The 16713-nt window shown below is 53.6% G+C and overlaps 6 protein-coding genes across 6 annotated transcripts; 2 read left to right on the forward strand and 4 right to left on the reverse strand.

The window, feature by feature from the left end:
• Window positions 1-170: 170 nt before the first annotated feature.
• Window positions 171-2368, forward strand: N7443_009587 (putative actin binding protein; the record flags this gene model as incomplete). The annotated part of the gene is made up of 2 exons (XM_056889643.1): window positions 171-392; window positions 452-2368. The coding sequence occupies 2 exons, from the start codon at window positions 171-173 to the stop codon at window positions 2366-2368; spliced, it is 2139 nt and encodes a 712-aa protein (XP_056736134.1).
• A 425-nt stretch (window positions 2369-2793) lies between these two features.
• On the forward strand, window positions 2794-5286 carry N7443_009588 (dynamin-related GTPase DNM1; the record flags this gene model as incomplete). Its single annotated transcript, XM_056889644.1, has 2 exons — window positions 2794-2892; window positions 2953-5286. The coding sequence occupies 2 exons, from the start codon at window positions 2794-2796 to the stop codon at window positions 5284-5286; spliced, it is 2433 nt and encodes an 810-aa protein (XP_056736135.1).
• Window positions 5287-5493: 207 nt separating this feature from the next.
• N7443_009589 (uncharacterized protein) lies at window positions 5494-6928 on the reverse strand (the record flags this gene model as incomplete). Its single annotated transcript, XM_056889645.1, has 2 exons — window positions 5494-6465; window positions 6692-6928. 2 exons carry the CDS (start codon window positions 6926-6928, stop codon window positions 5494-5496), a joined length of 1209 nt encoding a protein of 402 aa, XP_056736136.1.
• Window positions 6929-7281: 353 nt separating this feature from the next.
• Window positions 7282-9734, reverse strand: N7443_009590 (uncharacterized protein; the record flags this gene model as incomplete). The annotated part of the gene is made up of 2 exons (XM_056889646.1): window positions 7282-9018; window positions 9078-9734. The coding sequence occupies 2 exons, from the start codon at window positions 9732-9734 to the stop codon at window positions 7282-7284; spliced, it is 2394 nt and encodes a 797-aa protein (XP_056736137.1).
• A 694-nt stretch (window positions 9735-10428) lies between these two features.
• Window positions 10429-12635, reverse strand: N7443_009591 (ELMO/CED-12 family protein; the record flags this gene model as incomplete). The annotated part of the gene is made up of 3 exons (XM_056889647.1): window positions 10429-10880; window positions 10936-12307; window positions 12369-12635. 3 exons carry the CDS (start codon window positions 12633-12635, stop codon window positions 10429-10431), a joined length of 2091 nt encoding a protein of 696 aa, XP_056736138.1.
• Window positions 12636-12996: 361 nt separating this feature from the next.
• N7443_009592 (protein phosphatase regulator REG1) lies at window positions 12997-14614 on the reverse strand (the record flags this gene model as incomplete). Its single annotated transcript, XM_056889648.1, has 2 exons — window positions 12997-13999; window positions 14052-14614. The coding sequence occupies 2 exons, from the start codon at window positions 14612-14614 to the stop codon at window positions 12997-12999; spliced, it is 1566 nt and encodes a 521-aa protein (XP_056736139.1).
• Window positions 14615-16713: the final 2099 nt, after the last annotated feature.

Raw genomic sequence — 16713 nt, forward strand, 5'->3', positions numbered from 1 at the left:
AGCTACCAAGCCGTGGTAAACGCGACGCTAAACCCTACCTCCAAAACATACGCTCAATGGGTCGTCTTTTCAGTTTCGACTCCCTTGGTCAACGCGTTTCAGCAGGATTCTGGGAATAAAGAGAGTGTCCTGAAAGTCCAGACCTCGGGAGGTCAGTGCCCCATGGCGTGATGTGGTTGGATTCAGTATTGACAGTGCTTGCAGATGGTGAATTGGATGATCTCATTGAGGAGTTCTCAGAAGGCCGAGTTCAATTTGCCTATGTAAAGGTCATTGACCCGAACTCAGGATTACCCAAGAACGTCCTCATCGGCTGGTGCGGTGAAGGCGTGCCCGAACGGACTAAAGGTTACTTTACCAGCCATTTAGCCAGCGTGTCCAAGTTCCTACATGTGAGAAGATACGGTGTTCCCGTACCTTGCGGCCATACTGACAAACATCTCAATGTTAGGGATATCATGTTCAGATTACAGCTCGGGCGGAAGAACATCTGACCCCCGAGGGCATCATCCAGCGAGTGGCCGACTCATCAGGTTCGAAGTACTCTGTGGATTCCCAGGTCCCCATCTCCTCCGGCTCGAAATCCTCCGGCCCACCTCCCGTTGCAAGCAAGCCCGTCTTCACTCCCACCAGGTCGGGCGGCATTGCTCCGAGTCTTGCCCCGCGCCCCAAGCCCGCTACTACCTCCAATGTCGACAATGATGGCTGGGGTGCCGATGCGCCTCCAGTGACTCGCACTCAGCTTGAGAAGGTCCAGCCTGCGTACCAGCCCACACGTGTCAATTTGCAACAACTCAAGGATGAGAACCAGACTCCTGCTCGTCAGCCGGCTCCTGTCACCTCCGAGGACCGCAGTGATGTTGTACGAGGTGGTTACCAGCCGATCGGCAAGGTAGATATTGCAGCAATCCGGAGACAGGCTGCTGACTCTAGCCGGACGCAAGACGATCGCCCGACACCTGTGAAGGGTTCTTATGAACCCGTTGGCAAGGTTGATATTGCCGCCATTCGCGCCAGAGCTCAGAAGCCCGAAGGTGCTGGTGATGTCTCCCCGGCAGCGCCCAGCCCGGTTGCTCGAAACGAGCCCGTTTCTCTCCCTGAGCGTCCTGCCATGGCCCAGGAGTCTGAGCGTTTGACCACTCTGCCTAAGCCCAAGGTTGCGAACAAGTTCGGTGGCGGTCCTTCTTTTGGCGGCACGAAGCCACCTCTCCCCGCTGGCTCTAGCACACCCGCCGCGGCTGCGCCGGTCGGCACTGCCAGTCGAACCTTTGCAAACCAGGGAGGGAAGACCCCGGCTCAGCTGTGGGCAGAGCGCAAAGCTAGAGAGCGTGGAGAGGCTTCCGGCCCTGCCTCCGCTTCCCCTGATGTGCAGCCCATCCAGAGTCAGCCCAGCGGACAGGGCGAATGGAAGAGTGGTTATGCTGGCAAGTCGTGGGCCACAGTGCAGACCGTTAAGGACAAGGCTGTCCCCCAGAATGTTGACGCGAGAGCCGCCGAAACCCAGGAAGCAGAGGCTCCGGAACCTTCATCCCACGTTGGAGGCATTCGGGATCAGTTTGCTCAGTCGACTCCCGCGGAAGTGCCTGCTCCTCCTGTTCCCCAAGCCAGTCGCCCTGTGCCCGTTCCTGGACTGTCTACTGGTCCGTCCGAGCCCGAAACTGAGCATGATGCTCAGCAAGTTTTGCCCCCTCCTCCGCCGCAGCCTCGCTCACCCACTCCCCCTACACCTTCCGAGCCCGAGGGCTCTCCCATTCAAGTAGCTATGCCTGTGGGCCGAGGCGCGGCCGAAGATGTGGCTGATGCCCACGAAGAACAGATCTCGCCGCCTCCCGCCATGCCCATCCAAAGTCTCCAGGAGGTCGTTCCAGATGAGCGGGAGCTGGAGGAAGATACTCATGATATTGGTCGTGCTGCCGCAGAGGCCACCGCGGAGCCTACTGTTGCTGGCCAGTCGCATGGTGGTATTCGCGCTCTGGTGCAGTTTGACTATGAGAAGGGAGAAGATAACGAGATTGAACTTCACGAGGGTGAATTTGTCACCGACATCGACCAAGTTGACGCAGATTGGTGGGTGGGCGTGAATGCTCGTGGTGAGCACGGTCTCTTCCCTGCCAACTACGTGGAGATTGTGGACGATGATCAGCTCGCCCATGGTCACTTCCAAGAGACTGAACCTGAACCTGAACGCGAACCCGAGCCTACACCTGCCCCTGTCTCTGCCCCTGCCCCCGCCCCTGCCGCTGCTCCCAGCTCCAAGGGCCCAACTGCCAACGCAATTTACGACTACGAGGCTGCAGAGGATAATGAGCTGAGCTTCCCTGAGAATGCCACAATTCTGAATGTGGTAAGTATCTTTTGCTTTTCATAACGAGTCCATTAAGTAGGATGAGGCTAACCCTGGTTTAGGAATTCCCTGATGACGACTGGTGGCTTGGAGAGTACAATGGCGCACGGGGCCTATTCCCAGCCAACTATGTCGAGTTGAACCAGTAAAATAACAAAACATTGTGTGTAAATAGCTTGGGCCGAGACTGCTGCCAACTATGGAGTATCGAACCAACTATCAACTGTATATCGTTCTCCTAAATACTTAGTTACTTTTTAAATGCAGGGTTGAAGGACGTCATAACCCTTATGTAATAGACCCGCATCACGTGCCCCGTAAAGCCATAAACAAGTCCGAGGTCGACACTCCTGCGCCTGGCCTTGAGGATCTTCGTTTGCCAACTCCAAGGGCAGTTTTATTCTGCCGATCTTTGATTTCTTTAAGTCTACAGGACGCGCTCTTTCACCATGACCTCGTTGGGCGAGGACCTCCTGGTCACTGTGAATAAGCTCCAGGACTTGGTCTTCAACACCATTGGAAATGACTCGCTCGATTTGCCTCAGATTGTGAGTGATGCCGATTGCTGCTGACGGAGTCAATGGCGCGCCGAATACTAATGGATGTAGGTGGTCGTCGGCTCTCAATCGTCCGGCAAGTCGTCGGTCCTGGAGAATATCGTCGGTCGAGATTTCCTACCACGCGGCAGCGGCATCGTCACTCGACGTCCGTTGATTCTACAGCTCATCAATATCCCTAGCGAGCGTGACGACAGACCGGAAAATGACGAAATTCACGTCCCGCACACAGCCGCCAGCGTGGCCGGCCAACATGAATGGGCCGAGTTCCACCACCAGCCCGGCCGCAAGTTTGAGGATTTCCAACAGGTGAAGCAGGAGATCGAGACCGAAACGGCGCGAATTGCGGGCAGCAACAAGGGTATCAACCGGCAGCCAATCAACCTGAAAATCTTCTCTCCTCATGTCCTCAACCTCACCCTGGTGGATCTTCCCGGTCTCACCAAGGTACCTATTGGCGACCAACCTTCCGATATCGAGAAGCAAACCCGCACCCTGATTCTTGAATACATTGCGAAGCCGAACAGCATAATTCTCGCGGTCTCTCCGGCCAACGTGGACCTGGTCAACTCGGAGGCTCTGAAGCTCGCCCGCCAGGTGGACCCCATGGGAAGGAGGACGATTGGTGTCCTTTCAAAGCTGGACCTAATGGACCATGGTACCAACGCCATGGACATTCTGTCCGGCCGTGTGTATCCTTTGAAGCTGGGATTCATCGGTGTAGTCAACCGATCCCAACAAGACATTCAGTCTGGCAAGGAGCTGGCAGAGGCCCTGCGGGCTGAGACTGACTTCTTCCGTCACCACCCCGCCTATCGCAACATGGCCAACCGATGTGGAACCCACTTCCTGGCCAAGACCTTGAACTCGACTCTCATGGCTCATATCCGAGACCGGCTCCCGGATATCAAGGCTCGCCTGAACACCCTGATGGGCCAGACCCAGCAGGAACTGGCTAGCTACGGCAACAAGCAGTTCAGTGGAAAGGAACACCGCGGATCATTGATTCTTCAGTTGATGACCCGCTTTGCCTCATCCTTCATTTCGTCCATTGACGGTACATCCTCGGAAATCTCGACCAAGGAGCTCTGTGGTGGTGCGAGAATCTACTACATCTTCAATGAGGTGTTCGGCAACTCCCTGGAAACCATCGATCCTACACATAACCTGACCGTCTCCGACATCCGGACGGCCATCCGCAACTCGACCGGTCCCCGACCCAGCCTCTTCGTGCCTGAGCTGGCTTTCGATTTGTTGGTCAAGCCGCAGATCAAGCTCCTGGAATCCCCCGCCCAACGATGTGTGGAGCTGGTGTATGAGGAGCTCATCAAGATCTGCCACACCTGCGGCTCGCAGGAACTCCTACGATTCCCCCGTCTCCAGGGCAAGCTCATTGAGGTGGTTTCTGATCTTCTCCGTGAGCGTCTGGGACCTTGCTCAACCTACGTGGAGTCTCTCATTTCGATCCAAAGAGCGTATATCAACACCAACCACCCCAATTTCCCCGGTGCCGCTTCCGCCATGCAATCCATCATCCAGAATCGACAGGACGAGGAGCGCAAGGCTGTTCTGGCCGAGGAGAAGAGAAAGCGCGAGAAGCGCCGGATGAAGGAGCTCGGTGCAGCCAACGGAACAGCTGGCACGCCCGAGGACGAGGAAGCACAGAATGACAAGCATAACCTCCCTATCCGAAGCCAATCTGCCAAGGGCGCTCGAAGCATGTCACCCAGTGTTGGTCGTAACACGGAGAACGGAATTTCCGCAGCTCTGAACGGCAGTGCGAACCACCCGGCTGGCTTCGGTGCCTCGCACACTACCCGTGATTCCTTCTTGAACTATTTCTTCGGTAAAGAGGGTGGTATTCAGCACTCCCCGTCGCAGGCTGCATTGAACCGGGCAGCTCACGCGAGCGAGCCCAGCATCAGCCAGAGCATCCGTCGGGCCGAGGTGCGATCGCCTATGATGCCCGTGGAGGAATACCCTGCCTCCATGGATTACGGGAGTGACACGACTGTTTTCGTGAGTGATACACCGCAATCATCCTCTGAAACCCGACTAATCTCGTCACAGCCCAACGAGAACGCGGAACCCACCCTTACCGACCGCGAGATGCTCGAGACCGAGCTGATCCGCCGCCTCATCTCTTCTTACTTCCATATCGTGCGCGAAACCATTGCGGACCAGGTCCCCAAGGCCATCATGCACCTGCTGGTCAACCACAGCAAAGATGTCGTGCAGAATAGACTTGTTAGCGAACTCTATAAAGAGGATCTCTTCGGCGAGCTGCTTTACGAAGACGACGGCATCAAGGCCGAGCGCGAGAAGTGCGAGCGCCTGCTGGAGACATACAAGGAGGCCGCAAAGATCGTGGGTGAAGTGTTATAGATGCGCAGGTTGACGTGACCCATTCTCTTTTTCCTTTTTCTGTTTGACTATTTTGAATGTGGGGTTTCTCATGTGAATGTACAATTATGGAGGCCTGCACATGCTTCGTGATATACTCTTTCGAGGTTTCAAATTTTTGCGTATGCTTTAGCTCTGTATGAAATATGAAGATGTGACCCGAACGTTTTAGATCCTCGTCGAAATGGGCTACGCCTTCTTCGTCACTTTTCGAAGTCGTGCGCCTTCGAACCCGTACAAGCCACCGCCGACAAAGACTAGCACTGCGCCGACAAGAACACCAGACCCCAAGTGGTTTCCAAAAAGGTAGATTGACAACAAGAGGGAGACCAGCTTGCGGATGTTCAAGACGACTGTCACGGTCAAGGATGAGGATTTGGCAGAGAGCAGGTGGACACCCCGAATGCAAAGGTACTGCGTTAGAGCATTCATGATCAGAAACGCCACCTGAACAGGAAGCCGATCGAGCGCTGACTGAATAGGCGCATGTTTCTGAACCGTCGCCAGAACAGAAATCGCTGTATGACCCATCGTAGACGCGACTGATCCCTCCGATCCTCCTTGGGGGAAGGTCGAGAGAAGCGATGGCGTCGAAGATACCACCCGCCATTGCGAAGACAACTGTGTATAGCTAGTCAAGAATAGAGGCAGGGAAAGCGTATGCGAATAGAACAAGGCCTCCTTCCAATGATCTCGTCCATAAGTCGCATACAACCGATCAGCATAAATCCCCTGGAAAGCAGACAAAACCATGGCCAAAGCCAGAATCGTAAAGCCGGTAGCGGTGGTCATCATAGCTGTATCCTCGCCTGAGATCTCAATGGATTTGCCCTTCGCTTGCGCATCTGCTAACGCAGCGGCAACAACGCCCATTGTCAACATTGCGACGGCAAGTATCTGACCCCGGGAATAACGTCTGCCGTTGAAGATATATCCAACAATCATAGATGCTACCGGGCCACCTGATCGGAGAATGATGTGAAGTGGCACGGAGATCTTATATGCAAATGCCCAATTGTTCAACATGTTGACCGTCACAAAGAACGAAGTATAAATGACCCATGATCGGAGGGGAATTGCACGTGGGCTGAGAAATAGTGCCCGAGGACCTGCAGAGAAGGACAGGAAATGAGGGAGTGTGAAGATGGCGCATAAGACGAACTGGGCGAAGGTGATTAAGGGACCTAGATTCATTTAGATTTGCGATTTTCCAGGCTGGTTTCAGGCTAAATGGTTTCTTACCAGCTGTAGGCTGTTCTCTGCAAGTGTCTTTATTAGCTCAGGTTCTTGGGGGTACAGGATAATCGACTCACTTGATGATGGCTTCGAGGGCAAATACCTGCGCCAAGGTCAGTAACGACCTTGCAGACCTCAATTATACACTCACGTTCGCACAGCATCCTCCAAAGATAAGCGACACCATCAATACCATGTTAGCCCAAGTTGGAACCGCGGCGTGCGCAGCCGCAGCAATCAATCCAGGCGCATCCTTCTTCTCCGCCGCAGCCTTCAATTGAGGCGAAGGCGGTGCAGCAGGAACCGTGGTATCACCGGCGCCATTCGGGGATATCCTGAACGCATAGCCGTCCGCTTTTCGTTTTGAGGTATCGCTATCGTTGAGCATCGTGTCGGTCGAGCGTCGGTGTCGGCGTCGGCGTCGGCGTTGGTGTCGAGTGTTGACGGACTCGTGGCCTGACCCTTCGCGTTGGAGATGAACGGTGTCTTCTTTCTCGATTTCCCCAATCCTGTACAAAGAGAGTGGGCGAAGGCCCAAAAGATTGACGTGGTTGGCGAAGAGGTGGTTGGAGGAACTGAGGTGGCGGGCTCCGACTCCGCTTGCGCGTTGGAGATTCGGAGTCACATTTAACTACGTGACTATGTTTACCTTTACATTTACATTTGTATTTGCATTTCAGTTACTTCCCTCGTTGGAACATTTCATCGTTCTTTAAGTTACTATATACATTTCAATAACGTTCAATCGTCTACAATGTCATCATCACTGAGAATGTACTTTTCTTCCTCAACTTGCAGACGAGGCCCAAATGCATTGCTGCCCGGTTTGAAAGTGTGCGGGTGCTGGGGTTGAGGCTGTGGTGCCAGGTCATCTTCTTCAACATCATCAAGGCGACTTCCTCGGATACTGGTGATCTGGCTCAATTGCCCGCTATCAGATCGAATCTTGGTCATGTATGGAAGCTGATGGAGTAGTGCATCATGGCGCGACATCATGGTCATCGTTGAGGGATTGTCTATACTCGACGCGTGTCCGACTCGAAGGTTCTTCCAAGATTTGACGCCCGTGGGTTCATAATCGCTTTCTATGCGTGGCGAAGTACTGGCATTGCTGGGGTCAAGCATGTGCTTCATCCATGCATCCAAGAGCCCTTCAATCTCCTCGGTCTTTCTCCATAGTCGTAACGATGAAGGATATAGCATCTTGTGGGCATTACCGCGGCCTCGCCCATCACTTTGGGAGATTTTTCGGTTGACAGGGTATGGAAGAGCGAAAAGAAGCCCGCGCGACGCGACCTGAAAACTGATCTCATCTTGTCGTAGCATATCAACACCGGCGTTCAAAAGATTGGCGCCGATTCCAGTCCCTGATCGCCCACCTTGAGGCCTGCGATCGGCACTGAGAATATCACTGTCGGATAGCGCTTCAATACATGCATTCAGGTCATTGGTAAATTCATCTCCATCGCAAGACGGAGGGTAGTTTTCATGAAGGGCGCATATAAAAGTGGAGATATCGGTACCCGTCTCGTCGATCAGGTCATTGACGGCAACTTGCGAGACCTTGGGTCGACGATGAAAGGGGAGATGGTCGGGTGGCGAGGGAGGTATTGTGGCATCGCTGGGCATAAGACTCGGGTCCAGGCGTTTGTTGTAAACAATCTTACCCACGGCATGGAACATCCCCAGACTAGCCTCTCGCTGTGAGATCAATTTCAACGACTCTTCCTCCATTGGCGTCAAAGCCGTGTCTCCACGCGATTTTTTGGTTTTCGCAACACTGCCACCCCATGCCCCTACTTGGTCGCTTTTCAAACAGAGAAACTCTAGGGATGAAATGGCGCTGCGGATATCTCCTATTTCGGAGATCCTATCCAGGACTGCTGGGCCAGGCATTCGGCTTCGTTGGGAAGCCCTTGCCTCTTTGTCGAGGATTGACCGTAAGGCTTTCTGCATGAAGGTTGGTGCAATGGTATTGAAGTCGAGGATGGTCGTATTTGGATGGTTGTATAGGGCGGGTCCCAGCAACCGATGCACTGTCAAGTTGTCCTGGATCGATGACGCAGAGCTTAACAACGTCTCTGAGACGACCATTACAATGGGCGGATGCAACCCGCCCCCATCCTCCGCCGCTGCCGCCAGATAGCGCTGTAAGGAAGCTCGGAAGGCTGTTAAACTCGACGACGACCGGCTAAGCACAGTTGGAAACTCTTCTACCAGAAGAACGCGCCGATTACCGGGATGTGCATTGCGGGTGTTCTTCGATTCAGAGGAATCTTCCAAGTCGAGTCCTCCAAATCGATCGCCTCGTCCGAGAAACTCTTCGAATTGAGCACTAAGAGAGATGTAGTCGTGCGCATTGTACTCGGGGGCAGCTGGATTCCTCCACTCGACAATATCGAAACCGGCCGACCCGGAGAGAAGGGTAATCGTTGTAGTCTTTCCAGAACCCGCAGGGCCTCGGAGAACGAGCAATCTCTATTTCTATTAGCAACCCAATGCCAGAGGTGAGCACAAACAAAAACAGGTTCACTCACCTCCCTGCGTCTCCCAGAAAAGGCATCTTCCAGCCAGTTTTGTACATCAGAGACCTTTCTTTTGTGAACGGCGATTTCATCTAGATTCGACGGAGCAAACCGTTGTGCCCAAGGACGTTTATCTACATCCACTGGTTGCGCCGGAGATTGTGAACGAGTGCTATTCCCGGTGGGCATGAGAAAGCGTTTGGTAGGTTGTTTGTTCGGCCGCGAGCTCTGTTTCGACGCCGGTTGTCGCGATTTGGGTTCATCCTTGGCTTTCGTTTCTACAGCACCGCCAGGCTTCCTACCGGTCAGATGCTGTGTAAATATCTCATCGTAGGAATCATAGTCGTCCTCGATCACATCTGCATCAAGGGTTGCCTCCGAAACCGTGGGTAGTGATCGTTTGGGCTCGAATTTCTGTGAGGACCATCGCTGTCCTTCCGTCGCTGGCTGGAAGAAGCTATGTAATGATTTGGATTTCGTATTCGGTGAAGACCCGGGCTTTTTGGGTGATGGAGAGGAAGAGGTTCGTGGAGAGGGAGCTTGACTCGAACGTGCTCGGGGTTTGGGACGCGATGAAAGAGCGGTTAGTTTGGATCCGGTAGAGGTAGATTGTTCTGCGGTATTCGAATTGGCGGACCTGCGCTGTCGCTTGGGGGGACGACCGTCCATGATGGGAGGCGCGGAGGCGAAGTGGAAATGCGCGTCCGATAAGCTTATGACGCGAGGCAGGTCCACCACGTCTATCGGGTCTACACAGCTACCCCCAAGGATAGGAGTATATTCCCATGGATATAATTATACGCAGGCATTAGATGAAGGTAATTTGGGGCCGTAAATAGCTGCCAAAGATGTGGTTATGCGCCTCTGTACATGCTGTTGGACAAATGGGGGCGGTGAATGGAATGAGTCCTGCAGAATTTTGACCGCCCAGTGAAGGTGCGCCTGAGGTCTGAGAGCCATAGATCATGTGATATATATGCCTATTCCTCAGGGCATCACAGCGAACTTGCTAAATAATAATTAACTTATTAGTTATGAATACACCTGAAGAATTCCCCACTTCTCTACTCCACGCTCTCATAAATTGATTCCCCAGGTCAAGGCCCCGGATCTTCAGACCTTCCATCACCCATGATTCTCGACCCGACAGTCAAGAGTATTCAGTTACCCGAAGACGGAAAGACCAATTGCTTCGATGCGTTTACCTTCATTTCTACAATCACCCACGATAGACCTATCACCGTACCGAATTTTGTACACAAAAACTCCATTGGTGTATATCTTACACATCCGACCTCACTGGGTATATCGACAGAATTCCAAAACAAACAAAAAATCGTCAAACAACCTTGCAAGGGTTAACCTATGTACCACCAAAGACATCATAGTAGTAGTCCTCATCCAGCCCATTCCGCGACGGTACACCCGGCGTCTCGCCCGCAAACGTAGCATCATCAAATCTCACGTTCAAAAGACGGATTTTCAATCCGTAGTTACCAACCAGGTCAATCAGCTTAGTCGTCTCCGCCGTAATCGGCTGCTGGTTCAGAAGCATGAGGAGTCCATCCAGCCACTCCGAGGCTTCACTGTGGGTGGCGGGGCGGAGGGTGAGAAGGACGATTTCTTTCCCAGTTGATCGACTGCCTGTTCGAGTGTGGCTTTTGCCGTGGCTTGAGCTGGTTGATTGGGCGTGGCCGTGGATGGTGATCTTAGTAGATGCTTGCCGAGGAGCGGTCTTGACGGTTGAAGAAGAAGAAGACTGGTCGGGGTTTGTGGAGATGTTCGAGACCACTGAGGAGACGGCGGAGAGATCGACTGTTGAATGTTAGCAGGAAATTAAGAACAGGGGTTAATGTGGGAATGGGCTTACTCTTCTCTGGCAGGGTATCAAGCTCGGGGACTCGATCACCCATCGAATCGAACTCGCCGAAATGCAGGTATCGTCGGTTATGCGACAATTGAACGTATTGGCAGGTCGACCGAGTTGGTCCAAGGTCCTTCTTGGAGCTTGATTCAAGGGAGAACCAAGCACCCTGGAGCAGACACCGGATGCGCTGCTCTTTGACAAACTGTAGAGCCTCGTGCTGAAGTTCCTCGCGAACTTGTCGCAAGTGATGTCCCCAAGCATCTTCATATGTAAGCTCCAGAAGCTCCATCTGCAGCTCGCGTAGTCGATGGTATTCAAAGTTGGCCAAGTCCTCTTCCACATCCTGAACATCCTTAGTGCGGGAAGCACCGCCCACGACGGACTCGATGAGGATGCGAACCAGCTCCACGAGTTTATCCAGATCCTCTAGCTCGGCGGCAGTCGCCTTCCAGAGACGGAAGAAGGCTTGCAATCCAGCCACATGCAACCGCGTCCAGTGAAGAAGGAGAGGTCTGAACAGCTTGTCCAGACTAGACCGCGACTCCAGAATCATGTACGTCTTGGAATCATCCATCTCGGACTTGTCCACCTCGAAATGCTCGTACAGGATGGACGTTACAGCCAACGACGCCTGAGCAATCGGACATCGTTGCCGTGCCGGCTTGGTCGACTGCTCAAGAAGCATCTTCTGGAACTCATCCTGGTGACTGCGTACATAATCCGCCAAATCCATCATTCCCAAGAATCCAACCTCGTGGAACTCGGACGTAGGATTTTCTGACTCGAAACCCAATCGTCGCCATTTCTCAGGATGGTGTCTCTTCGATCCCTTTTCTTTCTCCTTCTCTCTCTCCTTGTCCTTCTCATCAGAAGACTTAGGCGTACTTGCCAAGTAAATCCCCTTCAACGCTCGTCTGTGCTCAGGTTTGTCCTGATTCAGAGAAATATCCCTCCACTTCCTCAGAAGCACTTTAGTCAAAGACTGGAACTCAAGAAGCGGATGGGCCAGGTCCTGAAGCGCAGAGTCCTGCATAAGCATGTAAACTGCCCGAATAACTCCCAGATCCTGCAGCTTCTGGATAAACTTGGGCCACTCCGCCTCCAAGTCATGAGTGATCGAGTCACGCATCAGCGAATTGATCAGCTGCAACGCATTGGCGCACAGAGCGTGATCCGCCGAGGATAGTCGACTGACGAGCATCTCGAGGAATTGAGGGTAGATGGCAATTGCAGGCTTGAGGGCCCGGAACCCGAACATCATTTCTGGCTGCTCTGAACCGGTGCCGGCGACCGGGTGTGAAACGACGGAGACGAGAATAGACATGGCCCCGCGGAGGATGTTGACGAGAGGGTGGGTAACGATCAGCTCGACGATCTAGCGACAATGGCAGTTAGCAGGCGCACTTGGTGTAGAGTGTAGATGGGGTAAATCGTACCCGTTCGACCAGCTCCTGATCAACGCATTCCCATCCTTTATCGACCTCGAGCAGACGGGCGAAACTGGTCAGGCTGTAGGCGAGGGTATTACCGCTGGCGTGTAGTGTCAGATATCGCAGGCGAGTTAACCCGCCCTCTGCGATGAAGAGCTCGGCAAAGGATGGGTCGCCCATGTTGCCTTGCAGCTTGAAGACTGCCATTTTACGGACAGCATCTTCATCGCTGCCTAGACGAGTCACCAAGTCGGCGACGTTGTCGGTCTCCATGTTTGCTGGGAAGAGGGAGAAGCGTGGAGACGGAGCTCGCAGCGCATTAGGGGGTCAACGCCCTGTGGGGCATCGATCTTAGGTTGAATTTAGTCCTCTCCTCTATACCTACCTAGGTATCCTCTATACATGTACATCTATTTACTGAATTCTTGTCCTTTCAAGGGTCTCTTTTAATTTTGTTTAATTTTGAAAAGTATTAGGCAGATTCGTGTCATACATAAAACATGAGAACCAGTCGTGTTCCTGGCCTCCGGAAAAAATCTATACAGGGATGTCACCGTTCAACTCCAGGGATGCAGACCGCCGCTATGTACGGAAAAAAGGCTGGGAAACCTGCCCAGTCGAAAATGGAGAGATTTCATCGTCGCCAACCTACGTTCCAAATAACGTGGGCGATGTCACGCGCTGTGTTGACGGTGTCGACAACTCGTCCGAGCAGACCATTGTTGGCCGCTTCTCCCCCTTCGCCCTCGCCATAGGGTACAAACATACCCGAGGCAGAGAGCTGCATGGGTCGGTCGCCAAGTTCGTCTGCATCTTCTGGCATGAACCAGCCTCGGTCTTTATTCGTGTACTGACCAGTGAAATCCAAACTGGGATCCTCATCATCCTCATCAAGAAGAAAGTTGGCGGATTGGGAGGGTGGACGGAGAGTCTCCACGGAGGGAGTAGGTGACAAGGTAGAGGAATAAGGGAGGGCAGACCATCGATCAAGGATGCATCCGCCCTTGGGCTCGGAGATGTCTCCCCGGTATTTTAGAGTGGTAGAGGGGAGGGGAGCGATGGTTTTACTGTCGCTGCTGAAGCTATTTCGGGGTGTGCTTCGATTGCTAAGAGAGGATTTGCCCGACATCTGCCGCATCATCACCACGCCGTCATCCGATGAGCTTTCATCTTCAAAGGTGACAGGCCAGTCCTCGTCGGCCTCTTTGATGTCCACAGCGATGCACTGCTCGACTTCGTTGTTGAAGTGAATATGGCGCCGCTCACTCGGTGATGCCAATCCCGACGAGGTGGCGGTCGTCAAGGTACCCCCCATCGAGTAGGTCGAGCTTCCCGTGCGATGGTGGATGTGGTCCAGATCGGTATTGGACCTGACCAGGGGAGGTCGTGCCCAGCCGTTCCTGGCCTCTTGAGCTTTCAGGATAGCTCCTGCATGTTGCAGAAGGGTGTGCTGCGATAGTGACCGCTGCAGCATGGTTTCGGATGCGGTTTTCTTTTTCAAAATTGGTTTTCGGTCCATGTAGGAATTAGGTGTGTCAAGGCGGCTGGGTGGTGGCGAGACGTCCGACACCGACTCGTCGGTCGAGCTTGAGGTTTTGAGGGGTCCGTAGAGCCATGTTACATCACAGTCCTTCAGCCTGTATGAACGGTCAGTAAAGATCTCAGATCGGCGACGTAGCAGGGACTCACCAGTTCAATGTCTCTGGAGAGATGGTCCCGAGGTTGTGCTTGGCCTTAGCCCACGTTCGCCACGACGCGTTCTCGAGACGCACGCCATTACTATAGTCGCCCCTGCGAGCGGTCACGTAGCGCCAGGAAGCCCAAATATCCTCCTCGCGCCATTCATGAGAGAGATAGTCGACATGTCGAGAGGGTTCTTCCTCAACGGAGGTATCGTCTGCAGCCGGGGTTTGACGAGACCGGGGTGTCGCGGAGCCTTCAGACGCATCGCTCATTACATCGGACTCCTTTGCCGAGGCGCCCTCGTAAGCGGGTAATGTTAAATCGTCATCGAGAGAGAGCGAGAGGTCGCTGATATTGGGAGTGTAAGAGCTGTCGGTCGGGGTAAAGTTGGGGGAAGGCGGGAGGGAAGAAATTGCGGAGGCGACGGGGCTGGGGCAGTCCCGTGCCGGATAGACATTTTGCATGGGCTCAGACTTGATCCGGATACCAGAGTCGTGGAGAAAATAGTGCTGGGCAGTTGGCGAAAGATCCGGGGACAATGACTGCCGGGGAAGCAATACGGCCGTCATTATTCCGGATATCTCAGAGAGCAACACCAACGTCCATTACATAGAGCAAGAGGGAAAGAGGGAAGGGAAGGGAAGGGAAAGGGAGGAAACAAGAATGGGAGAAGAAAGAGGATATATGCGGGGAGGCGAGAGCGGGTCTGGAGTTCAATAGTTCCGAGTTCAGAGAGTCCAGAATTCAGAATCCCGAATTCCAAGAATTCTCCAAGAATTCCCAGTTTTCGTTATCTATCGCACAAGGTGGGAGGGGAAAAGAAAGCCAAACCAGAATCCGGAGATGTGGGTGACACACTGATATGTACGGCTCTTCTATCTCTGTCTCTTCTCCTTCCAAGGTTTGGGGGGGAATGCATTTTTAGATTCTGCATTTGCCTGTTACCCTGTTACTCTGCTCCAGACCGGACCGATAATACCTTCTCCACCCGCTAAAGCACGCCGTGCGTAACGAGCAGATCCTAAGTGGAGCTCGAACGTTGGAGGCAAACTCGGAGCATCACGGAGTCAAATATAGACGGTCTGAGCACTGGATTCATTGGACTCATTGATTGCAGGCATTCATGAATTCATGAATTCATGGATGTGAATACGGGTCTGGAGATGGACATTCATGGGTTGCACAACTGCAGTACCAGACATGGTCAGGTTCTAGAATGACTTCAATGCCAGCCCTGGCTGCTGTTGTGACACCGTTGACCGCATTCGGACAGGGTTATCTCCCCCTCCTCATTCCAGAATATCCTGATATCTGCTCGGTCACTACTGGTTCACCCATTGTCCTGAACCACTGGCTCACTGATACGACCGTGCGATGCGCCCAGAAACCCCCGATCCTCGATCGACGGGCCGCTCTGGTTGCACGGGCCTTGCTGTGCTGTACTCGCCAGATAAGCGGGATTCCGAAGTATCAATGACTCCGAGGCTTGATGTCCGGGATTCTGGTGGCGTCTGCCCCCGTCTGCCCCGGCCACTCGCGGGAACCCAGCGAACCCAGAGATCAAACTCAGTTTCTTCACCGTGAAAGCAACCCCCGACTGCAAGCTCCAGACCGAGATGGACGTCCAAACGGGGGCAAATTCCAATTGCCTTTTGTCTGTGCGCGCGCATCGGTTTTCATCGTGTCGGCCCAGAGGCCCGTCTAGATCTTGATTGGCCCCGACTAAAACCCTCCCCTAAGAGTGCATTCGGCTGGACCCAGGGAATCGCCTCCTACAGCTGCATGTCGCCGCGCACCCAGAGAGAGGGTGTTCGGGCCTTCTCTACCCTGCTTGAAACGCCCTTTGCTCCTCCCGAGCATCCACCGTAATTGGGCTTGGGGCCCTTTCCCCCTCCCTCTCCCCTCTTCGCCCCCATTTCCCCTACATATTATCCCAACATGGAGAGTTCGTTTAATTATGCATGACGAAGGTGACGTGCAAATTGACGCGAGTCTCCACGGTCTCCACGGGCTCCCCCTGACAGGTCAATCCCCACAGTCCTCATTGGCCATTCAGATCTATACTCGGCAGCACGACATCCCTAGGCCTAGGGTTAGCGCTCGAGGCTGACTCGACTCGGGGGCCTGGCCGCCGTCGTCTCAAGAGGATGCCCTCGTCCTGAATTTCCAGGGCAAGTGGGCTGCGAGACCATTCAACATGCATCGACCCCTGGCTATCTTATCCGAGCTCAACGGCGATGCGGATCTATCATCAACCGGGCACCAATTGGCGCCGTGATGCCGACCTCGCCCCCGTGTCGCCCCCGTTCTATTGCCTGGTACTATGACTGATGCAGATGCGGATGCAAGGCAACGGTCCGGCGATTTTTGCATGGCCCATTAGCAATCGGACAGGGCTCCCCCGTCGGCTACCTTGGTGATAACAATCCCAGAAAATCCTGTTGTCATCTTACGCCATCATGAGCGGGGTATGTTTATGAACGGGGCAGAAAGCCGGGGGTTGAGGACCGGGGAAGAGAGTGGCCGGGGGATCTATCAAATTCCCGTAAATCTCGTCCGGGGCCCCTCACCCCGACGTTTAGCATAGCGATTGGTGCCTAGTACTCGACTATCAGTCTATCAGTCTATCAGTCTATGCGATTGACGCAGGAGCACAGCCCCGGATTTA

This window comes from Penicillium atrosanguineum (assembly GCF_028827265.1).
Source record: "Penicillium atrosanguineum strain IBT 20685 chromosome Unknown utg000008l_segment0_segment0, whole genome shotgun sequence".
Classification (NCBI taxonomy): Eukaryota; Fungi; Ascomycota; class Eurotiomycetes; order Eurotiales; family Aspergillaceae; genus Penicillium; species Penicillium atrosanguineum.